The 25961-nt window shown below is 35.8% G+C and overlaps 1 protein-coding gene across 4 annotated transcripts in view; it reads left to right on the forward strand.

Moving 5' to 3' along the window:
* Positions 1-25961, forward strand: part of LOC145252720 (uncharacterized) — a 141473-nt gene that overhangs the window by 107818 nt on the left and 7694 nt on the right. For all 4 annotated transcript variants that reach the window (XM_080112560.1, XM_080112562.1, XM_080112559.1 and 1 more), the window contains 6 exons: positions 6789-6906; positions 8962-9080; positions 13798-13948; positions 15526-15618; positions 19497-19552; positions 24637-24984. In XM_080112560.1, the coding sequence (XP_079968686.1) occupies positions 6789-6906; positions 8962-9080; positions 13798-13948; positions 15526-15618; positions 19497-19552; positions 24637-24984 (885 nt within the window). The remainder of the gene's footprint in view (positions 1-6788; positions 6907-8961; positions 9081-13797; positions 13949-15525; positions 15619-19496; positions 19553-24636; positions 24985-25961) is intronic.

Raw genomic sequence — 25961 nt, forward strand, 5'->3', positions numbered from 1 at the left:
CTCTCTCTCTCTCTCCCGCTTGCTTTCTCTCTCTCTCTCTCTCCCGCTTGCTTTCTCTCTCTCTCTCTCTCCCGCTTGCTTTCTCTCTCTCTCTTTCTCTCTCTCTCCCGCTTGCTTTCTCTCTCTCTCTCTCTCTCCCGCTTGCTTTCTCTCTCTCTCTCTTTCTCCCGCTTGCTTTCTCTCTCTCTCTCTCCCGCTTGCTTTCTCTCTCTCTCTCTCTCTCTCTCTCTCTGTCTCCCGCTTGCTTTCTCTCTCTCTCTCTCTCTCTCTGTCTCCCGCTTGCTTTCTCTCTCTCTCTCTCTCTCTCTGTCTCCCGCTTGCTTTCTCTCTCTCTCTCTCCTGCTTGCTTTCTCTCTCTCTCTGTCTCCCGCTTGCTTTCTCTCTCTCTCTCTCTCTCTCTCTGTCTCCCGCTTGCTTTCTCTCTCTCTCTCTGTCTCCCGCTTGCTTTCTCTCTCTCTCTCTGTCTCCCGCTTGCTTTCTCTCTCTCTCTCTGTCTCCCGCTTGCTTTCTCTCTCTCTCTCTCTCTCTCTCTCTCTCTCTCTCTCTCTCTCTCTCTCTCTCTCTCCCGCTTGCTTTCTCTCTCTCTCTCTGTCTCTGTCTCGCTTTCTCTCTCTCTCTCTCTCTCTCTCTCTCTCTCTCTCTGTCTCCCCCTTGCTTTCTCTCTCTCTCTCTCTCTCTCTCTCTGTCTCTCGCTTGCTTTTTCTCTCTCTTTTTCTCTCTCTCTGTCTCCCGCTTGCTTTCTCTGTCTTTCTCTCTCTCTCTCTGTATCCCGCTTGCTTTCTCTCTCTCTCTCTCTATCTCTCCCCCTTGCTTTCTTTCTTTCTCTCTATCTCCCTCTTGCTTGCTTGTTCTCTCTCTCTCCCGCTTGCTTTCTCTCTCTCTCTCTCCCGCTTGCTTTCTCTCTCTCTCTCTCCCGCTTGCTTTCCCTCTCTCTCTCTTTATCTCTCCTCCTTGCTTTCTTTCTTTATCTCTCTTTCTCTCTATCTCCCGCTTGCTGTCTTACTCTCTCTCTCTCTCTCTCTCTCTCTCTCAGCTGGTTTAAATAGTTTTTATGGGGTTAAGAAGGGGTCAAAGTAGAAAAAAATCATACATTTTGTACATTCATTCTAGTTTATTTTAAATCAGCTCGTATGCGCAACACGTTTGTAAAGTGGTAACGTCACCAGCTTTGAATGCTAGTTTTGCTTTCATTTGCGATTCTAGCTGATGACACCCGAATACTTTGTTTTATTTACTTTTGAAATATATATTCGAAATCTGGACAAATTAAAATATCATTTAAGCGTATTTTACAACTGGGCTAAGCACCCCCACCCCAACCCCCTACCCCCCGCCACTAGTTTTAAATATTATCAAGCTCTAAAAATCATCATTGCACATATAAATAAACATTGTTAAGTGTTGATTTTTTTAAAGATTAATTATAATAAAGATTTTGATTATGCCATAAAATTTATAATCAAGAGTAGCGCAATCCCCAACCACACCTCTCCTGAATCGGCACCGCATTAGTCCAATGGCAAGGAGAAGTGTTAGATAACTGGAAACAATACCGAGATAAGATGCATTTCCAAATGGTCACCCATTTTAGTACTGACTAGACTCAACGTTGCTTAATTTTGGAGATCTAATGGGAACCGGTGTGTCAACGTGAATTTTGCCCTATATATACACACAAAATACATGCGAAAATATACTTTAGTTCTGAGATAGTTATATTGGGGAAAAATTTATCTTAATTGTTCTAATTAATTGTAATTTCTAATTAACTGAACAAGTCTCCCATTTCCATCTCTCTAAATGTATTTTTCTCATCGTCTCTCATTCTGACACTCTGTTAGGTGGGGTAAAAGAATATGCAAACTGTACCTTTGCAGAGAGATAGCTGATCACCACCACCACCACCATCAACATAAGTAGCAAACTATGACATTTTAGAATGGGATACTGGTGACTGAGCAGCTAATAACTATGAAACTGAAAGGTCATTAACTGCAACACTCCACTTGGGCTCTTACTGGACAATTAGTTGGAGAGGCCAGATCTGACCAGTCATCTGATATATATCACATATATCATCACATATAATCCACACCAAGCCTATAGCTAAAACCTCATACTCTCTTAACTATGATGAGGATCTCTATCATTTTTGTCAAAATTGGAAATATTTCCAAATTTTCATCAGCTATGGGCAAATAATTCCACTGCCTTGTGGATGCCTTGGCAAATAATTCCACTGCCTTGTGGATGCCTTGGCAAATAATTCCACTGCCTTGTGGATGCCTTGGCAAATAATTCCACTGCCTTGTGGATGCCTTGGCAAATAATTCCACTGCCTTGTGGATGCCTTGGCAAATAATTCCACTGCCTTGTGGATGCCTTGGCAAATAATTCCACTGCCTTGTGGATGCCTTGGCAAATAATTCCACTGCCTTGTGGATGCCTTGGCAAATAATTCCACTACCTTGTGGATGCCTTGGCAAAGGTTAAGGGAGTAAACTCTTACAAAAAATCCGGCTTGGGAGTCCTGATAGGCAGATGGCAAAGCATTGCAACACTTCTCCAACAACTCCTGCAGCTGCGCTAGCTTCAATTATATTGGCTTGCCTTTCCATCAGACTTTGTCTGCAACGCCAAGAAGGGGACTCTGGTAACTTGGCAAACCTAGGTCTCAATATCACCCGCCCAGGTTTGCATCTTGAAAGACAGTTGCAGTTTTGACTTTATATCCACAGCAGCCTTGGTGCAGAACGCTATTGTCTCATGAGACAGAAGGCTGCAGTCATCATTATACTCATCGAATCCAAACTAATATCATCAATATACACTCCCAAATATGTGATGGAAAGTGGTGGCTGAGGGTCAATCACTTTGGATGATAAAAATCAAAAACTCTATAGACTTGTATGATGTAAATAATGGAACACGGGTGCTAGAGGACATCTTTCAAAACAAGTATCTTTCATGTGGCCTAGTTATGGTAAGGCAAATGGGTTTCCCCTTTGCCATATCTCAATTTCAAGTAGAATGATGAAGAAAATAAAAACAATTAATGCTTTCCCCCCTCCCACCTCCCAACGTGAGATCACATACCATCAAAATCAAATTAGCTTTGTTAAACAGTTGTGATGGGGTGTGTGGGTTAACCTTTTAAATATGATAATAATGAATGGATTTAAGCAGTAGGAGCCGCAAATACAAAATATGCAGTATCAGCCATAATATAAGGAACGGAAAAAAAATTTACAATTATTCATGTATATTTAAAAAATTAGTGCATGGATTTTTCTGAAATACTCAGAATAAACAAATAGAACCAATGTGTATGAACTAGTACCAAAAAAAAAAAGAAATTATGATTCAATATTGAGAAATATTTTAGTTTAAAATTATATCTGTGGATTTATCCTGGCCAAAAGTTAAGGAACGAAATAGAAAATTTATTTTTAAGAGACTAAACTTTACATAAAAATAGCTAGTTTTTAATCTTGGAACTGCTGATAAGCACAACAAAGAAAAATGGCGTCACCGACTCACAAAACTCTGTCTCTCCAAGAAAAAAAATTAATTTTAGACAATTACAAAGAAAAGAAATCAATTTCAACAATTTCTAATATCGTTTGAAGATCAAAAAGTGTTGTTCATCGTGTGATAGCTCGATATAAGAATAAAAATACATTAGAAGCATCCCCTAAAACCGGCAGACCCCCTAAAACGTCTCAAAGAGAAGATAGGATTATGGTAAGGCAGGCTCTTAGTGACCGATTCAAATCCACAACATCAATTTCTCGTGATTTTAATGAACAGACTGGGAAAAATATATCTAGAAAAACTGTTTCTCAACGGTTAGCAGCTGCCGGATTGCATGCCAGGGTGCCAGTATCTAAACCCTTGATCTCCAAGAAGAACAAAAATAGCCGTTTGAAGTTTGCCCATGAGCATGTCGTCTGGACTGATGAACAATGGGCTAAGGTTCATTTCAGCGATGAATCCAAGTTCAATTTGTTTGGATCTGATGGAAAGAAGCATGTACGGCGTAAAGCAGGTGAACGATTATCCTCCAAATGTGTTAAAAAGACACTTAAATTCGGAGGGGGAAGTGTAATGGTGTGGGGTATGATATCCTTGGAAGGAGTTGGCCCTCTAGTTCGAATCTATGGTAGGGTTAATGCGGAGACTTATAAGCAGCTCCTTCAACAATATGTCATTGAGAGCTTACGCCTTTCACCTAATCAGCCAAGCATTTTTATGCAAAATAACGCCCCTTGCCATAAAACTAAAAAAGTGATAAGTTACCTCGAGGAAGAAGAAATAAGAGTAATGGACTGGCCAGCGCAGAGTCCGGATCTGAATCCGATAGAAAATGTTCGGAAAATGATTGGAGAAAGAGCACAGACGAGGAATCCCCAAAATCAAAATCATTTGTGGGATTTATTGAAGGAAGAGTGGGAAAAGATAAATCCTGAATTTTGCAAGAAACTAATCCAGTCTTGTGGTCGAAGATGCAGTGAGGTCATAAAGAATAAAGGGATGTTCACTAAATATTGAATGAATTTATTTTTTAAAACCTTTGCATTAAAAAAAACAAAGTTTCTATTTCGTTCCTTAACTTTTGGTCAGGATAAATCCACAGATATAATTTAAAACTAAAATATTTCTCAATATTGAATCGTAATTTTTTTTTTTTTTTTTTTTTTTTTTTTTTTGGTACTAGTTTATACACATTGGTTCTATTTGTTTATTCTGAGTATTTCAGAAAAATCCATGCTCTAATTTTTGAAATATACATGAATAATTGTAATTTTTTTTTCCGTTCCTTATATTATGGCCGATACTGTATATATAAAAGAGGTAATAAAATTTCCAAATTTGCATCGTAAAAAAGTAATTATTGTATTTAAAAGAAATTATTTTTGTAAATGAAGGGGTTTTATTAAATAGAAGAATAGGTGATGCCATGTTTTATTTTCAATTGCTTTCTGTTTCGTGTTTGGAAATTATAATCGAATATTCCAAAATAGCCAGCCAATCAAAATGCCATAAAAGTAGCAAGAGCAAGTTCTAGGGAACATCCTGTAATTAGTTTGTAAAAAAGACGTAAGTATATAATTAAAAAATGAAACAATGATGAACTTAGCTATGAAAAATAAGTCCTGATGTAAGTTAGTGTTAGTATTTGTTTTTCATGCGAAGAAAAATTATTCCAACTTGATGTATGTCATTTTTGTGAGTCAGGTTTGTTGAAATTAAAATAGGAAATTATGAAATCAATTGAAGCAGACTAAAAATTTCCAAAAAAATGTATCAGTTATTGGCATCAAATGTGACCATTTTGAAATTCTATGAGGGTCATTCCAAAAGTAAAGCCTTCTATTTTTTTTTTTTTTTTTTCTAACTCGAAAAGTTGAAAAGCTGCAAAGACGGGAATAATACCATTAAAATGAATGACCTTTTGTGCTCCAGAATTTATTTTTCTACCTAGTCATCATCATTCTCAGTGCACTTTTGTCACAAATTCAATGACACATCTCTGCTTCTGATACACGTCCATGACAGGGGTTGCTTTCTTAGTTTCATACTGTCAATATCTGCAGTAGAGAGATCAAACTTTCAGATCATGAATGCATAAGTTCAGGCATCATAACAATGAAATTTGTAATCCACTCTGATCCATTTGGGTGAAATAAAAAAAAAATAGTAGTTATTACTTTTGGAACGTCCTTCATATAATATTTAATATAGAAAAAAAAAGATAGATAAAATTTCTTAAAAATTAGTTGTTTACTGATATTTTATTGGTCTAGGTATCTCCTCCACCGGAGTAAGCCCAATTATTTCAACTAAGTTCTAACATGGCTCAACTTAGATGATCTGATTAAAACCATTGCCAGGTAAATATAGATATATAACATAATTAGCAAGCCACCCAGCATTGCTCGGTCATAAAATACGCTTAAATATGATATTTTGATTAATGCAGATTTTGTATTTATTATATTGGACTCCATATATAGTAATGATTTAAAAAAGTTAAAAAAAAAAAAAAAAAATGATTTGTACACCACCACCAAGAATCGAAACCAAAACGTTTAGGTTAAGGCTACTTTTTCCCTTGACGTTAATGCCTAAGACATGTTTGCTGCAAAGCTAAAAATTAAAACCTGAATCAATAGCTATTACATTACGCGTGCATATTCATAATGCCGTTGTTCAACTGTCACCTGGCAAATTCATTTTTGTTAAAATTTTCACACTTTTGCACCAATTTTCCCCAGCTAAAACCCAAACATAAAGTTTTGCATGGGTTCGAATACCCTATATATCAAGTTTTATGTCTGTAAACCAAAATCTGACAGGAGTTTGGTAGGTAAAATTTTTTAAACAAATATATATACGCATACATAAATATATATAGAACAAAGTTTGTGGTTACTATAACCTTTTTATGCAAATATTACGCAAGTATAAATCATGTAGAATATCTGCATGAATATAATTACACGTAATAGCTAACTAAAGATAATCATCCCATAAGAAAACCAAAAAATTATTAGAGAATTAATTAAAATGAATGTTTAAAAGAATATGCAAATTTGCTAGATGTTTTGCAGATGGATGCAATTTCACAACCCATATATAACAAAGTTGTATTTTCTTTTTAAATAAATAGAAAAAAAGGGGTTTTAATATGAATATAAATGCACACAAAAAAAAATTATAGGAGTATAGATAATCAGTTGATTAATTTGGTTTTTATTAGTGTTTTTCATTTTGTTGATTTGCAGAGACCAAAGACAAGTGATGGTTTTGAGATGAGTCATCAAATCCCAGAATTACACTTCAAACTTATTACTGTTGCAATTGTTGTTATTTCTATGGTAATTGGAATGAATGTGCCAAATGGTAAGAATGTATAGCACCGTTGCTTCATCAGATTTATGATCAACTTTTTTTTTTCTCTCTTGTTCTCTTTCTCTTTCTTTCACATTCTCTTCATCTCCAATTTTTTCTCTCTCTTTTTCTCTCTGTTATTACATCATGGATCTTAGGTTGATAATTCAGACAATATACTAGACAAACTGATAATGATGAATGATATTCTCTATTTTTTTTCTCTCTCATTTTCTCTCTCTCTGTCTCATTTTCTCTCTCATTTTCTCTCTCTCTCTCTCTCTCTCTGAGTTTCATTTTCTCTCTCTCTCTCTCTCTCTCTCTGAGTTTCATTTTCTCTCTCTCTCTCTCTCTCTCTGAGTTTCATTTTCTCTCTCTCTCTCTCTCTCTCTCTCTGAGTTTCATTTTCTCTCTCTCTCTCTCTCTCTCTGAGTTTCATTTTCTCTCTCTCTCTCTCTGAGTCTCATTTTCTCTCTCTCTCTCTCTGTCTCATTTTCTCTCTCTCTCTCTCTCTCTGAGTCTCATTTTCTCTCTCTCTCTCTCTCTCTCTGAGTCTCATTTTCTCTCTCTCTCTCTCTCTCTCTCTCTGAGTCTCATTTTCTCTTTCTCTCTGAGTCTCATTTTCTCTCTCTCTCTCTCTCTGAGTCTCATTTTCTCTCTCTCTCTCTCTCTGAGTCTCATTTTCTCTCTCTCTCTCTCTCATTTTCTCTCTCTCTCTCTCTCTCTCTCTCTCTCATTTTCTCTCTCTCTCTCTCATTTTCTCTCTCTCTCTCTCATTTTCTCTCTCTCTCTCTCTGTCTCATTTTCTCTCTCTCTCTCTCATTTTCTCTCTCTCTCTCTCATTTTCTCTCTCTCTCTCTCATTTTCTCTCTCTCTCATTTTCTCTCTCTCTCATTTTCTCTCTCTCTCTCATTTTCTCTCTCTCTCATTTTCTCTCTGTATCATTTTCTCTCTGTATCATTTTCTCTCTCTCTCTGTATCATTTTCTCTCTCTCTCTGTATCATTTTCTCTCTCTCTCTCTCTCTCTCTCTCTCTCTCTCTGTATTATTTTCTCTCTCTCTCTCTCTCTGTATCATTTTCTCTCTCTCTCTGTATCATTTTCTCTCTCTCTCTCTCTATCATTTTCTCTCTCTCTCTCTCTATCATTTTCTCTCTCTCTCTCTCTATCATTTTCTCTCTCTCTCTCTCTCTCTGTTTCATTTTCTCTCTCTCTCTGTTTCATTTTCTCTCTCTCTCTGTTTCATTTTCTCTCTCTCTCTGTTTCATTTTCTTTCTCTCTCATTTTCTCTCTCTCTCATTTTCTCTCTCTCTCATTTTCTGTCTCATTTTCTCTGTCTCATTTTCTCTCTCTCTCTCTGTCTCATTTTCTCATTCTTAATTTTTAAAATAGGGGTAGCAGGTGGTAGTACAATGTACAAACATTAAATTGCCTTAGCGTATTATTATATAACTAATGTGAATTTTGATTATTTAGGCTACTGTTCTCATTTTGAATATTATTCACACAATCTTTCAGCCAATGTAACCTCTAACCTAATTCAGGTGTATCTTGTTGAGCTAGGAAATTGGTATATCAAATTTGGAGTTTACATCAGCCGAAAAGTTGTGAGAATAACATCCAATATGAGAATAGCAGTCCAAATAATTCAGATGCAAATTAGCAATCCTTATCTCAATATCTGAAAAATCCTGAATAGTACATTTTCACCAAGTTTGATTTTTGATGACATCTTATTTTTTTTTTTTACCATTTGGTTAATTTTTATTCCTCTTTCTCTTTCTTTTCCTCGGTTTGATTTTTCTTTGCCTCATACTTCATACTCTAAATTTTTATAGTTTTTTTTTGTCAAGGGTTTGAGAAGATAGTTAAAAGAGGACATCTGCAAGGAGACATAAAAAACAATGAAATCTGAAGAATAATTTTGTTTTCCATCAATTAATACTCCTAGATACTAATGTGATATGATGCTTGATTTAACCTTTATTTGGCTGTATCGTTTTTGTCTTTTTGTTATTATTTCTTTTAAATATGTTTAACTCATTGGAATTCGTTTTTCATTTTTCAGTGGAATTTATTCTTGGACTGAATGGTGCCACAATGGGAACATTAATCTGTTACATAATGCCAGCCCTTTTTTTTCTCAAGGTCATGTCTGTGACATCTGAAGGAAAAACTTTAGCCAAGGTAGTATCACTCATTAGTGTATCGTTATTGTTATAATTTGATTATAAAATTGTCAGAGAAAATGCTGATGCCATGTTTTTTTTTTCTTTAAATCTACTTTCAATTTTAGATTTTTTAAAAATTTTATTTATACATTTAATTGACATAACGGCTAGTGTTTGTAAATTGATCAGGAGACAGGCATTCAATTCTGTGTGGTGAACAGGAGACTTTGTTGATTTAGTCATGTTGAAAGAATGGATGAAAGTGCTTGGGTCCGTAGATGAGGAACAGTGGAGATAGTAAGGCCAGTTGGAAGGTGAACGCTAAAGAATAGATGGAAGACAGTTATAAGGATGAACTTGAGAAAAAGAGGGATAAATAAAGACCTAACCAGAAATAAACAATTATGTGGAACACTCTGAAAAACTTGGCAGAAAGAAGAAAAAACAATTTTAAGATCTAAAGTGAGATCACTTTTACACATGAATTTAATGTAATGTAATCCCTCAATTCCAGGCCATTCCAGGGTTAATAACTTTTCTTTTTTTTTCTTTTTTATTTCTTTTTTTTTTTTCTTTAATGGAAAATAAATCCTGCAGGGGGGGGGGGCTGTCTATTTTTTTAGGCAATTACATGTGATAAAACAACGTTTTTTGTTTGGGGTTTTGCTATGCAAACTTAGGGTTAATAATGAAGTTTAGGAGGGGAGTCATTTAAACTTAATTGTATGGTTAAAGATTTTTGTAAGAGCTGAAGTTGCATTCAGACAAGGTTAGTGATAGTTAAGGAAAGGAGTTTTTTGAGGGGGAGGTACAATTCGAATCTAAGATTAGTGGTAGGATGATTTGTATTTCCTAACTAAACTTTTTCTTTAAAAAAAAAAGATATAGAATTTATCTCCCATAGCAAACGATTTGGGAGTTAACTGCATTAAAAAGCTAAAATGGCTTGGAAATTGGGAATCATTTTACATCAAATATCATATTTGGCATATATTCGAAACACCCTCCCCATGACTAGAGAAAGAAAACTAGAATCAGACGATTAAGCCTTTATGTGCTTTAGACTTAACATGCAACATAATATTAATTACTTTTATTTTCTCTACCGCTCTCCCTCGACCCAGGACTGTACCCTAATAAACAATGTCTCTGACAGCATAGATACAGCACTTTCACTCGACACTAGCGCACAAGTTCATGTATTTGGTGACTTCAATGTCCACCACAGTAACTGGCTTGGATTTTCTAATTACACAGATGCAGCTGGTACCACAACACATAGCTTCTCTATATCTCATTCCCTATCACAGACGGTTACGTTTCCAACCCGTTTCCGTGATCAGTAAGAGCAACATGAATCACTTGTAGATCTGTTTCTGACCACAGTTCCTGATGATTGTGTTACGAACGCCCACAGCCCACTTAGGAATGCTGATCATGTAGTGATAATAGTTAAAATCACCTTAAACTCTAGAGCCAAAATGGAAGAGTCATTGCTCAAAACAACAAGATATTATAAAAAGGGTGACTGGGAAGCCATCAGGGATCTCATTAGAGACGCCCCATGGCGAAATATCTTTTCACTTCCTGCTGAAAAGTGCGTAAATTAGACCACTGAATGGTTCAAAACAGCAATTGAAGCACATGTCCCCACGCGAAAATTTTATAGCAAGCCCCACTCTCCCCAATTGTTTACTTCCACATGTTCAGCTGCCATCGCGCAAAGGCAGCACGCGTACCACAGATTTAACCAACATAAATCCAGTTCAAACAGGCAGAAGTATATAGAAGCCAGAAGTAACTGTAAGAAAGAAATAGCGACAGCTAAGAGAGAATTTACTGAAACCACCCAAAAACACATCGAAGCTCAGAAATTAGGAACCCGTGACTTCTGGAAAATCTACAACAGTGTAGTAAATAATGGGCAATTAACAATTCCCCCACTATCTAACAATCATGAAGTTGTTTGCTCAGCAACCGAGAAGGCTAACATGCTTGCCAGTTGGCTTGCCTCCAACTCCACACTAGACCCTGCTAATCACCCTCTCCCAGACTTTCCTTTGTAGACAGACGCCACACTTGACAATCTGAAAATTACTCCTTCTCAGGTGCATGCCATTATAAAAAATCTTGACACTGCAAAAGCATGTGGACCTGATCTCATCCCGGCTGTGCTATTAAAAAAGTGCTCCGCCGAAGAATACTTAACATAATTAAATCCTTCTTAGATAAGAGAAAAATCCAGGTTGTCCTCGATGGCCGTACATCTAAATAATATGATATAAATGCGGGAGTGCCTCAGGGGTCTATCCTTGGACCTCTATTATTCCTAATATTCATAAATGACCTCCCTAACAGAATTGTCTGTGAGATGGGTATATATGCTGATGACACCACGCTCTATAACAGACACAACAGGAAAACAAATGAACACATATCTAAAGAAATGGCAGAAACACTAGAGAATGACCTCCAATCCGTAGTGGAATGGGGTCAAAAATGGATGGTCACATTCAATGCTGCCAAGATTAAACTGGTTTCCTTCAATAACTACAAGAAACCTTCTCTACCACCAATAGCAATGGCCAAAGACTCTTTATCTGAAAGCACATCTTTTAAACTCCTCGGCCTAACGTTCACAGGAAACATGAGTTGGAACAATTACATTGAGAGCATTGCTAGGACCACTGCGAAGAAGATAGGCTCTCTCTACCATGCTAGAAAGCTACTGACCCCTGAAAGTATCCTGTACCTCTATAAGGCCACCATTCACCCATGTATGGAATATTGTTGTCATATTTGGGCCGGTGCATCTGCTACTAGTCTCTCACTCCTAGACAAGGTTCAAAAGAGAGTTGCCAACCTAATAGGTCCTGAACTATTATCCAAGCTTCAGCCTCTGTCCCATCGACGCAATGTAGCATCCCTCTGCCTGTTCTACAAGTACTTTAACGGTGTATGTTCTGACGAACTGCAAGCACTTGTACTCTCTCTACGTAAATACCCCCGACAAACCCAACAAGCAATACAATCCCACCCCTTCACAGTAGAGAACCCTAGATGTAAGAGAGCCTTCTACTCCAGTAGTTTCTTCCGCAAAACCGCTAGACTTTGAAACTCCCTGCCAGGTTCCTGCTTCCCCAACTGTACTGACATGCAGAAATTCAAGTGTAACGTGAACCGACCTCTTGCTGCCCAACTCCCCACCTAGTACCCCTGTAGCCTGTGTCCCTAATAGTAGCCCCCTACATCAAAGTTGCAATGTGCTTCGTTTGGGGTGAAAATGTACTATATAAAAAAAAAAAAAAGTGTGCCGGGGAGCATCAATTTGGGAAATTGGTGGGGAACATGGCCCCCATGTTGGGGAATTCATTGTGATTTCATTTTTTTTTTTTTTCCATTGGTCACTCACATCTCTGAAACATGATACTGAATGTCTCCTTGCATTATAAGGTGACAATAAAGGGTAGTGGGGCAATCCAGGAAAAGAAGTAGCACTCTACCCTATATTTTGTTGTAATGGCTTACAAAACGAAGACTCAGCTCACCCTCAACTACCGTTTATCCATTTATTTATACGTTTTTGTTCATAAAGGAATCCAAACAATAGTCTGCAATCCAAGCACAAATCCATATGAATGTATTCTCTTCACTGACACTCGGTTTTATAAGCAAAGTATAGTATCCATTCTGATACTACACTTCCACTTTTCTGTTCTTAGTGGAAAAGAAATTCTTTAGACTGAGGTAATTTTAATTTTTCTCCTAATCCAGCGTGTCCCTTTTTGAGGAGCTGGATTTACTTCACATTAAAAACCAATCCTGTGCTTAACTCTGCTCTAGTGTGAGGCGAGGCAAATTAATAGGGACAAATCTGTTTAACTGTTGTAATTTAGTACCTGCGATATGTCTTAAAATGGAGTATCATACGTAATTGCCACATCTTAAATTTTGTGTATTTTTTTTCTAAGCCTCTCATAATATTGTTCACCATCCTACTGACAATATCAATATAATATATTTAAATTCCAAAAGCACATTTTTCAATAAATTTGAAAGTTAACCTGGATTCTGCTCAGCACACATTTTGTAACCCCAGTTCTCCTCATCCCAGAGGGGGCAATCTATACAGATATGCAACCATCCTTTGTCCGCAAATCCTGTAAGCTCTAAAACTGGGGGAGAAGGGGATATCAGACACATTTGATAAAAAAGATTTTAATGAGAATTATTTTGATTATTTGGGATATTTGGATGCTACTCTCACAACGTTTCAGCTGATGTAACCTCCAACTTTCAGGGGCTTCTTGCCAAAATTAAGAATTTGTATGAAATTTCAAATGGAAATCTTTATTTTATCCATGGGATAGCTTGTTCTTGTTCCATCAGCCATGACCAGGTAGAAGTCTTAACTAATTCATATTTGTATTCTTTGTATCTCCCATATTGACGATTGAGCCTTATTCCTCTAGAAGACTGTCACTTTGAAAGATTATTGCTTTTATCCATCGCATCATGGAACCTCACAGAAAATGGCTGACAGAATGAGAACGAACAACTTTCATAGATTAAATTCGGAATTCTGTTTGAAATTCTGTACAAATTCTAAAAGACCTACCTGAAGATAGTCGGAGGTTACATCAACCAAAAGCCGAGCATAACATTCAAATGAGAAGAGTAGTTGTAAACAATTCAAATTAATTCTCATCTCAAAATTTTGTTGTCGGTTTCAGTTGGTGTTGGTCATGGGCATTCTTGTTCTGCTGATCAGTACATACACAACCCTAAACTTCCAGGATAAAAGCCATCATGCTGAACATCAGGAAGAGAAAAGACTTAAGGATAACATTGCGGCCAAAGAAGCTGTTCAGGATATCATTGCAGGTATTTGCTTTTCCTTTTCCTCTTTCAATGGAAGACTGTCGCACGACTCTCTAGTTACTTATTTACTTGTTGGTAGCTCCTAATTTGAAAAATGGAGATGTCATTATAGTGTACAAGCCAAAATGTCTGTGTGACACAAAGCTACAATGTCTATCCGAATGGCACAAAACCGCAGTGTCTGACTGAGTGGCATGAAGCAGCGGTGTCCGACCGAGTGACATGTGACCGATTTGTCCATCAGAGTAGCACAAGGTAAGACCCAGATGGCAGTTCATAACCATATTTGATTCGGACTAACCCTTTTTTTTTTTTTTTTAGGTTTTCCTCTACTCTGTTGTGTTATTGACACAAATATATTTTAGTTTGCTTTTTTTTTTTCTTTTTTCTTTCCTTTTGGTTCCTTTTTTTTTTTCTTTTCTTTTTTTCTTTTCTTTTTTTCTTTTATCTTTTTCTTTTTTCTTTTTTTTTTCTGAAAATATTATGGCTAAGAAAAATTAGTGTAGACATTTTCCCTTAGTCGTTGAGACAGATTAAAGGGAAGTTATTATATGTAATTATACAGAGTTCTTCATAATATATATATATATATTACTAGCAAAAATACCCGTCATTGACGGAGTTCAAAAACAGCCTACAGAAAATGGACTCTGATTTATGAAAGTATGATAGGTTATGAAAAGGAAGGGTTGTAAATTGGGGTTGAATTTGGGGGGTATCAAAACCAAAGTAAAATATGATGAAAGTAAAAATAAAATAGATAAACCCCATAATTTATTATACCATACCTGTTCACACTGAAACACTTATCACAATATTCTGTGGATCTATATTAAAAAACCTTGTTAAACTTTGTGACATATTTCCATTCTATGGAGGTCAGGTGTGAACGAACACCTCATAATTTTATTATACCATATTTCTTCAAACAGAAACATAATTATCAAAGTATACTTACACAGATAGATATGAAAAGTTTGTGCCTATTTCCATTCTATGGAGGCCAGGTGCGAACGCAGACCTCACAATTTTATTATATCATCCCTATTTAAGTTAAAACATGCTTATCAAAGTATTCTTATGTACATCTATATCAAAAACACTTGTAAACGTTTTTTTTTTTTAATTTTTTATTTCCATACTTTGTGGACCAGGCGTGAATGCAGACCCCACAATTTTAATGAACCACTGTTCTGCCAGATCAAACATACCCATTCTTGTGTCTCGATACATCTTCTATCATTATATTTAATCAGTTTTTTAAAATAGTTAACCATATAGCCTATTCGTGACCAGATACACACACACACACACACACACACACATTGCTTTATATTATAGATATACATATTTTTTTTCACCCCCAAGTTCATGAGTTTACACTTATTATAATTACCTAAACTTTTTTTTTTAGGGTGGGGGTTGGGGAGATTGTAATCTAAAAGACTTTCTTTAATATTTCAGTCCTTGTAATAAAATAAGTTGCTCAGTGGTTGTAAGAGTTACAATATATTCCTTATTTTCATATTAACCTGATGCTTACATTTGCATGTGTTTATTGATGTATTTTGTTGTTGCAGCCAAGCAGCCTCCAGTTGTCGACAATGTAGTTGATAATGTAGCAAATCATGAAGGAGATAGTCATCTGAAAGAGGGTCACGAAAAACTTAAAGGTATTATTACTTTTTTATTCAGATTCCATCTCTTGAGATATGTGTGCCATCTATCAGGCTGTGTGTGTATACTCTTTCAAATTGATATATATATAAGTAAATTCTTGGTACAGCAAAATGGAAGGAGAAATTTCAGAGGAAACATAATTTAATTTAAATACCAAAAAAACAAAAAAAAACGGGCAGGTGAAATTATTAAAATTTCCTTAAGGCCTTATCGTCTGACCCTCTAAGAGGAAACGTTAGAATGATAAATTAAAAACTAAGAAACGAATGAGGAAAGAAGGGAATTTGGTTTCAGTTGGAAGACCAGTGAGAAAAAAAAAAAAAAAAAAATCTCACTGTTCAGGTGGTTTTAAATCAATAAATATCTCCAACTGATGTTTCAAAATCTTTTGTTTACACAGGCTAGTGAGGAAAAAAAAAACAAAAAAAAAAAACTTCCAACTGAAACCAAATTCCCTTCTTTCCTCATTCGTTTCTTAGTTTTTAATTTATCATTCTGACGTTTCCTCTTAGAGGGTCAGACGATAAGGCCTTAAGGAAATTTTAATAATTTCACCTGCCCGTTTTTTTTTTGTTTTTTTGGTATTTAAATTAAATTATGTTTCCTCTGAAATATATATATATATATATATAATCTTTGTAAAGTTAGGTATGTTTATATATCTGTATGTACAGGATTTATTTCTAAACTCATTAATCGGTCATTATAAATTTTAGAATACAAGGTGTCCAAACGTGGGCTATATTTAATTTAGTTTTAAGCAAAGAGGGTAAAAAAGAGATGGAATCCCAGCAGGAAAATTTAAATATGTCATTGAAATTTTGACAATATGTATTAGACATCAATTAATATTCTCCAAATATCACTTTCTTGAAAGGGATTAATAGTATTATATGGACACAATCTCCCATTTGAAAATTCAAATATTTCAAATTTGCATTAAATTTCATTCATAGTCATTAGACACTAATTTAGATTTCATGAATTTCAATTTCTTAAGCTTAAATTTTAAATTTTTGACATTTTCTAGAATCAAAATCATTTAATGGATTTAATTAAAATTGGAATAAGGTTTCTAGACATGAAGATCAATATTATTATATATTGATGTTAATCTTTGTAAGAGGACATAAAATTAGTGCAAAACTGTTTTGTTAGAAGAATTTTACCCATCCTGGGATTGGAATTCTAATATATATATATATATATATATATGGAGGGCATCCAAAAAGAATTAGAGAAAGTACCTTCTCTCATTTCTGATGAGAAATATTAAGCCTCAAAATACCTAGGTATAAAGAGCATATATACCTTGCACCCTTAATTGATGTAATCTCTGAATGAACGATTAAACTTATATGCATTAGTATACAACTTTATATATTGTTGCTTTTTTTCTTTTTTCCTTATATAATGTCTGATAAAAACCAGTGTTTTCACACATATGGCCATTGTTCAAGCAATGTAGAGAAATCCTCAACATTGTTAGAATTAACAGCACATTTAGTAACGAATTTAATGTTAATATACTGATGTACTTGCAGTTTATTTAATTATTGGAATTCGTTTGAGTAATTTGTATATTGTATTCCTTTGGCCTTCAATACAGTTAAAAGATTCAGCATTCCTTTTTTTTTTTTTTTTTACAAGGAGGTCACCACTTATCAAGACCCGGAAGCCACTCATGGATAAGGGTTACTGCATGTACAGTACGTTGTACGTTAGTGCTGAAATTTCATAAAGCGTCTACTTAAGGGGGCAGCCCATCAGGAACTTGTTTACGTTGGACTTGAAGACATCCACGTTGTAGTCAGGTGGGAAACAGGCAGACGGAACAGAGTTCCACTGGCGTGCTGTTCTAAGAAAGAAGCTGTGTTCATGGAATCTACGTTTTGATTTAGGCACAGATAGAGAGTGGGGAAAATTTTTGACAGTGGCTTCAGCTAGACGGGTGTTTTTCGTAAAAGATTGGCGAGGGGGGGGGGACCAGAGATTGAAGCTCAGATGAGCACTTGCCATGGAAATAACGGTAAAACAAGACAGGCTCGCAACGTCTCTTCTGTGGGAGAGAGGTTGCAGGGAAGAGAAAAGGACATTCCCCACTAAGCCACGAAGTCTATTTTGTATTCTGTCAAGGCAGGATAGGCTATTTTTAGCAGCTCCTGCCCAGATATGGCAGCAGTATTCCATCCTTGGACGTACTTGGCTTTTATATATATATCACGGTTAACAAGCTGACGAAGGCCAGAAGAATAGTTAGCTGAAATGTTGTGAAACAACAACTATAAAGTTGAGGATGATAGTCAGCAAATAAATTTTAAAAAAGTGCATCAGTGTTTTGTAATGAGTCTGTTGCTTTTAATCTATGTTGAACTCTTTATTCTGCACAGAATTTTGGATGGAACTGTTTATTTAATCCACAGTGGTAGCATGCTGTTGTTTCATCAGCCATGACTTGGTAGAAGTCCTAAGTGATTCACAATTGTATTTTGGGTATTGTCTGCACTGAATATTGACGCTTCAACCACCAGAAGAGTAAATTTTATGACTGATTTTTATTAAGTACTCCATCCACTGTGTCATAGGTCTTTATGCAAGGACTCATAGCAACAGAAAGATTCTTGGGTTTGACAAGATACACCTAAAGAAGATCAGAGGTTACATCAATTGAAACGTTGTGAAAATAACATTCAAAATTAGAACAAAAATCTGAAGAATCCAAATAATACAAATAATCTCCATCTAAAAAAATTCAGGATCCTAATGATATTATTTGTTAGATTATTAGACATCTGTAATTTTAAAATTGCTTTGATAAAAAAATATTCAGATTATAGAAATATTAAATTTATCTTTGATGCTCAAATCATAATTCATATTGAATAAATAGATTTTTTTTTTTCAGTCTAACAGCAGCATCAACATATGTTAATAGCATTGATATCATCTGATAATATTATGCTATAACTACAATCGTTTTTTGTTTTTTTATTAGCAATACCTACCAACAGTTATCTGGGGTGCAGTGAAGTCAGTTTTTATTTTTTTATTTGTTTGCCCATTGTTAAACTTAGACCGAAAGCAAAAAAAAAATAATTTGAATTTCACTTACAAACATGAATTATTTCCCTTGCTGAATTTAATTTTTTGGTGATTAATTAAAAATGTTTCATAATATGAATTATTGTGGCCAGACTAAGTTTTTAAATAAATTGCAGTGAAGTATGTTATTACATTGCTAATAATATGAAACAACAATAACAAATGAAAATTGGCTAGGAAGCAAAATTTGATTTTTGTCAACATAAGTTGTTTATGACCTTTTTTTTTAATTTTCTCGTAACTTGTTTGAGCTGGCTAATTAGATTTGGAGTACCTTCTCAACTTCAATGAGTCCACATTTAGTAATAGTCTGTTTGTTTTTCAACCAAAAAGTTCTCATTTATTTTTTACTAGTAAAGATACCCACACTTTGCATGAGACTTCACTATATGCTCGGGTATAGAAGCGAATATCCAATTGTACAGAAAAATCCCAACCTTGACCAATAGTGTACACCATCCATAGGTCGGAGACCATCATGTCAGGTTTGGTCATGATCGGTCTGGTGGTGTGGCCTGTAGGAGAGTATATATACATAACTATGACCTTGACCTTTACCTTTGAAAATGGCATGCACCACCCCTAGGTAGAGGACCATCAGCATGCCAGGTTTGGTCATGATTGGTCCAGTAATGTGGGTTGTAGGAGAGTTGTACACATAGACACAAACGCTACTATTTATATATATACATTCTTCAGTTTTTAACTATTTTAGTTTTTGTTTGTAATATTTTTTTATGTATTTATTTATTTTTTTTTTTTTTTTTAGAAAAAGATGCCCACAGACATGAACCTCCAATTCCAAAACCACCAGATGACTTAGTTGTAAGATATTTTTCTTTTCATAATTTTTTAAGAATTAATTTACTGTTGTGGGGATACAGACTAGTCAAGACCAGCATCTTATCAAAAGTGGAATTTAGACAATGGGCAGCTCCTGCCGTGTACGTCAAAGAAATCGAAAGAAATCTGCATTTGTGCTGATTTTTCTACTGGGCTAAACGCTGTCTTGAAAGACTATCATTACTCACTGCCTAGTTCCGAGGACATTTTCGCGAAACTGAATGGAGGTAAGATCTTCTCTAAGGTCATTTTCAGTGAGGCTTATCTTCATATTCTGGTTGGGGAAAATAGCTCAAAACTACTTTGCGTAAACACCCACAGAGGTTTATACAAATTTGAGAGACTAGCGTTTGGGGTCAAAGTCACAATTTTTTTTTTTTTTTTTTTTTTTCAAGAAATAATGTATATTATGCTAGACGGACTCAATTTTGCAACTGCATACTTGGACGATATAATTATCATCAGCAAATCCAAGGAACAACATAGAGAGCACATACAAAAATTATTTTCACGGATACAAGATTTCGGTTTCAAAGTCAAGGAAGAAAAGTGCAAATTTTTCCTAGAAGAAATTAAATATCTAGGATACATAATTGACAAAGAGGGAAGGAGACCAGATCCTGACAGGACAACTGCAATAAAGAACATGCCAACTCTCGGGAACATCACTGAACTACAAAGCTTTCTAGGACTGGCCAACTATTACCAGTCATTTATTCCCAACATGCATAATCTTCGAGCCCCACTTTTGGATAAAGACAGTACTTGGGAATGGACATCTGAATGCCAGGAGATATTCAACAAAATTAAAACTGCACTGACATCCAACCTATCTCTTATCCATTACAATCCAGAATTAGATATCATAGTTGCTAGCGACACAAGCTCTCATGACATAGGCGCTTGCATACTACACAGAATGCCGGATGGAAGCAAGAAACCAGTGACACATGCGTTACGCACTTTATTACCTTCGGAAAAACATTACTCGCAGATCAAGAAGGAAGCCCTCGCAATAATATTCGCAGTAACAAAGTCCCATCGTTATTTGTATAGAAGATTTTTCAGTTTGCAAACTGACCATAAACCGCTCCTAACTATCTTTGGATCAAAGAAAGGACTACCTGTGTATACAGCAAACAGATTGTTGAGATTGGGTACGATCTTACTTAACTATAATTTTAAGTTAGAATACCTCCCCTCACAAAAAATTGTCATGCTGACGGATTGTCGAGGTTAATTCCAAGTCAAAGCGAACCACTAGAAGACACTGATCACTTCTTTAAAAAATGACAGCGAGATAAAGAATCTGATGCTTAACATGATTAAAGAACTACCCGTTACTCTACAGGAAATAAAATGGGAAGCCCAAGAAGACGAATTCATTTGCTCCACAAAACAGAAGATCATGGAAAAACATCAACAGATAGCAGACATTTTCTCCTTGTGTGACAATGTACTATTATATAGTGAAAGGGTGGTTATACCCAAGACTTTACAGAAACAAATACACACAGGTCATCCAGGAAAGAATGGGATGAAAAGCCTTATGCGGAGTTATGTATGTTGGCCAAATATGGATTTAGACATCTCAAATTTGGTGGATTCTCGCAAGGGTTGTTCTCTAGCAGCTAAAGCACCAGCAATCATCTACAAACCATGGCCAAAGACAGACCAACCTTGGTCGAGAATACATGTGGATTTCGTAGGACCAGTGAAGGATGTCTACTACTTGATTGTAGTAGATAGCTATTCAAAATGGTCAAAAGTACTCAGGTGCAAGACACCCACCACAGGGGTCACTATCTTTTTCCTCCATGAACTTTTGCCCGATTTGGCATTGTCGATTGCTTAGTCAGCGACAACGGGACACAGTTCACATCAACTGATTTTAAAGAATTCTGCGACAGTTTTCAAATAGAACACATCACTATACCTCTGTATCATCCACGATCTAATGGACAGGCAGAACGTTTTGTAGACACTTTGAAAAGAGCATTAAAAAAAGCTTCTAGATCACCTTCAGATAAGGCCTTACAACATTCTTACAGGTTTACAGGATCACACCGAACCCGAATACCCCTGAAGCAACTTCTCCTGCAGAGACCATGTTTGTGCGAAAAATATGACCAGTATTCGAAAAACTACTGTCAAAACAAGCAAATTCAGGTAGGACCACTACCGTTCCCACAAAAAAAGTTTAACTCAGGAGAGAAAGTTTTCTTTAAAGCATATGGAAACAATACATCGTTTTGGGAAGAGGAAACAATTGAAGAAAGAATTGGAAACTCAACCTACCACCACTCACAAGAGACACCTAAATCAAATTAGACGTCATCGTGACAATGACAAAGACACATCTCAAGTCGAGGAAGAAACTAGCGATATGTTATATGATATGTTCGATATCGAGCCTCCCTAAGCAAACCTAGAACAACGCCGATTGACAAGGAAGAGAAAGGTTACTGAATCTCTTATCATCGATCCAAAAAGGAAGAAATATTAACAAAAAAGCAGGGGGGGGTGTTGTGGGGACATACACACCCTTATAACCGCTAAGATGGACTTATCCATTAGCCATATAATAAGCAAGTTTAGACTGCTCAATGAGAGCTATCCCAGATGTCATACAGAGACAACTCCCCCTAGACTTACTAACCTTTTCTGTACCACTAACCCTTGCTTGATATAAATGTTCTTATTCTCACCAAGTCATCATGTTCCTACTTTCACCCTTTCCGACTCCACTACATTTACCATCCTTCGATTTCCTTTTTTTTCTTTTTTTTTTTCGGTAATTTGCTATCCTCTTCTCTAATTGTTCAATTTCTTTCGTCCATTGGCTGATAAAATTTCTTTTGTAAATGTTTCAGATCTTCATTCAACCATCTCATTAAATCGCTACAATCATCACTTTAAATATGTTTGTTTCATCAACACTCCAGATTTTCATTCACTTCCAAATATTCAGTGTCTTCAACTTTTTACATAATTGACACATTTCTGACTATTTTCATCAACATTATCATTATATTGAGAATGTTCTGATCATTCTCGTTTCCGGCTTCCTTCATATGATTTTTATTGTTATAGATCTTATTTGCTTGCGTCCTCACAAGGGCAATTACACACAAGGTCGGTTTTTAATGTGGAGAAAATCCAGCTCCTCAAAAAGGAGGGGAATTCTGGATTGGGACAAAAATATAAATTGCCTCAATCTCCTTCACAAACAGAATAATTGAAGTGTAATATCAGAACAGATACTACATTTTGAATTATTTATTTGCAGAAAATGAAAATTTACATTTAAAACAAATTAGACACAAAGCCATCAAAAGTGTAGGGGAAAAAATGGGTACTGTTCATCATCCTTGCTCTATTATAATACAGAATCATCTCGGTCACCATAATATCACATTCACACTAGAGACCATCCTATTTAAGGTATCCCCCAATTTGATGGAATTTTCTTGTTCATAAATGTACATATATACAAAGATTTCATTGGAATAGAATAGGATGTGAATTAAAAACAGCTACTATCTTATGATTATAGCCAAAGGTCAAAGATGGCATATTAATTGTCCTGTTAACTCAAAAAGTGCAAAAATTAGAAAATCATTTGAGACTGGAAGCCAAACAGATGAAGGTGTTGGTTAACAATCAGTTCTAAGTGGCACTCTCTATTGCCACAGAGGCAGGATTAGACTTAGTGACTAGTTTTTAATGTGTAAAAATCTAAGGACCCATTTCATGCCTCGGTCTAGAAGTATTTCTAATTTACAAGTAGACGACAGAAGAGATGAAGTATGTCAGAACAGATACTACACTTTGATTTATATATTTGATTTTGACAAGAAAAATGTTAAAATAACTAAATTAAGCACGAGGCCAATCAAAAAATGGAGTCTATGGTCATCTTTGTCATTGTACCTTTATTGACTACACTAATCCTAGCTAGAGTTCTCAGTTCCATAATACCACATTCACACCAGAGGTTTTCCTACTTAAGATTCCCAAATCAAATGTTACAAATATATATATATAATCTGTAAAAATAGAAATGTATAAGTTTTTATTAAAAACCTAAAATTTCATTGGGGTGAGGAGGAAAAAGTTAAAAAAAATAAAAAATGGTGTTAATAAGGCTTTCCCAACACTTTCTAGATGGTAGCCTGCCTACTGTCTTCCAGCTAGTGTGGGACCGAAAATAAACATGTCAATCTCTAAATGGGGTTGAATTCTAGACAGGAAAAAAGAAAAAATAGTGTGGCGGAGTTGGCAGATGTATGATGTCACTCCAAGCTGGTTGAAAAAGAAAAACTGGGGCGTGAGGATCTTGAAGTTATCCTATCATGAGGGGTGGAGTTGACATTCAATCAACTAGCTGAGAACCTAAACTAGACAAAGGGGTCTGAGGTCTGACAGGACCTGGAACCATGCACGCTATTCTTAAGCTAGGAACATGTACTCCAGCTCGGCACCTCTTCGTGCACACAAGTTCGCTATTTTGATCCATCTTGTGTCACAGGTTGCGGGATTTAATCTTTTCCTATCACATCTGATGTTGACCTTCAGTTGGTGCTTGAAAAACGCGATCAGATCCTGATCAGCAAAAGATTCAACCTCACACTTCTCATTCAGTTGCGACGTCCACATCACCATTCTTACTACGGTCAGGATCACTAGAAACCCCATTCGTCTCTCTTTGTCAGATGGTTGCTCAGCACTCTGGATGACATAGGATGCATTAAGGGAGCGAGGATGTTCGGGATCAATACAAGTCATCACCTCATTGGCATCTGCCCAATATCGCCAGAGATCATTGCAATTGAAGAAAGCGTGCTCCGGCGTTTCCTCTGCTTGAAGCAATTAATTCTTATTTTTCCTTTACTAACTTCACCAAGGATTCACTTGAGAGTAATCTTTTTAATTGATTAAAGCATTTATCCACAAGGCTGTGCATATTTTATATTTATATACATGTGAATAGTTTTTGCAACAACAATAATACCTCCTTTCATAAATATCATAAAATCTTTTTATTTTTTATCTAACCACCACAGGAAGTTGACCAAAGCAATGAGAAATTAAAAGCCGCAGAGGCAAAGAAGAAAGTTGAGAACGGGAAGAAGGACGAAGAGCCAGTGGCCGTAGTGAAGGTGCAAGGCAGTGATCATCATGCTAATGACCAGAATGCCAAGGTGGATTCTAAGGATGGTGAAAAGGTGAAAGCTGACCAAGAAGGAGATAAAACCAAATTGAAGAAGCAAGAGGAGGGCGAGAAGAAACAGGAGGAATTGTTGCATAAATTGGAAGAACAGCAACAAGAGCAGAAAAAGATTCTTGAAGAACAACGAGAACTTTTGAAGGAATTGAAAAAACACAGGGAAGAAGAACACAAGGAAAAATTGGTAAGTGCACAATTAAGATGTTTTTTGAAATTTTATTAGCAGGTGTATAGTTATTGCCGATATTGCCCGGGACAATTGAGGAATGCAAGAACCTCAAGCTCCTACCTCTCAACTTCATAACTATTTTTACTCAATTTTTTTTTTTAATTCCTATTTATATGAAGTTATTTCATTTACCTCCTCTTAGGAGGTTACAGACGTGTTTAATGAAAGTGTTTCTGCGGAGCAAACTGGACTTGAACTTGGCATACCCAGATTTTCAGTCCATGTCATTAATCATTTCACCAGCCCCCTATTTCTATAAAGTTATGTATAATAGTCAATTTTTCCCCTTTTCTATTAACTATGATAGCTTCCAAACCAATACCATCATTTATTAATGCATTCTGCCAGCTATTTAGACCCATTCCTTATGTGTGTTTCCAGAAAATATGCATTCACTTTGCTTCCTTTCAAAATTTCATACATTTTTTCCGGGTAAGCTGGATTTCAAGATGCAATCAATTTACAGAAGATTTTCACTCTCATGCTAATATCTACTACCACAGCCACCAGAATTGCTGCAATTATTTCATATTTTCCTTACTATTATCTATGTAATACACTAAATTTTAAATCTAAATACAGACCAGTCTACTGGTGCTACCAGATCAGGCTGTCTGAAGAAATCGGCCTCCTGACTAAAAATTTGTGATTGCTTTTTTCCTTTCCCTTTGCAAAACTCAATCATGTTCTGCAAAGTCAAAAACAATTAAACCAAGAACCATAAATAAATATTTGGAGATGTAAAGAACTTGAAGCATAAAAAAATTTCCCAAATTACTGAATTCAGCAGTTTGAAATGCCATAAAACAAAAACAACAAACTAACCTTTTAAATGATACAGATGCTTCTTTCTTTCAATGAGGTCATTAGGTTTGTTTTTTTATTTTTTATTGAGAATCGTTTCTGTCTTATCTCTGTCAGATTTTCTAAAT

This window comes from Euprymna scolopes, chromosome 29 (genome assembly GCF_053919585.1).
Source record: "Euprymna scolopes isolate OS-2025 chromosome 29, ASM5391958v1, whole genome shotgun sequence".
In the NCBI taxonomy this organism is placed as follows: Eukaryota; Metazoa; Mollusca; class Cephalopoda; order Sepiida; family Sepiolidae; genus Euprymna; species Euprymna scolopes.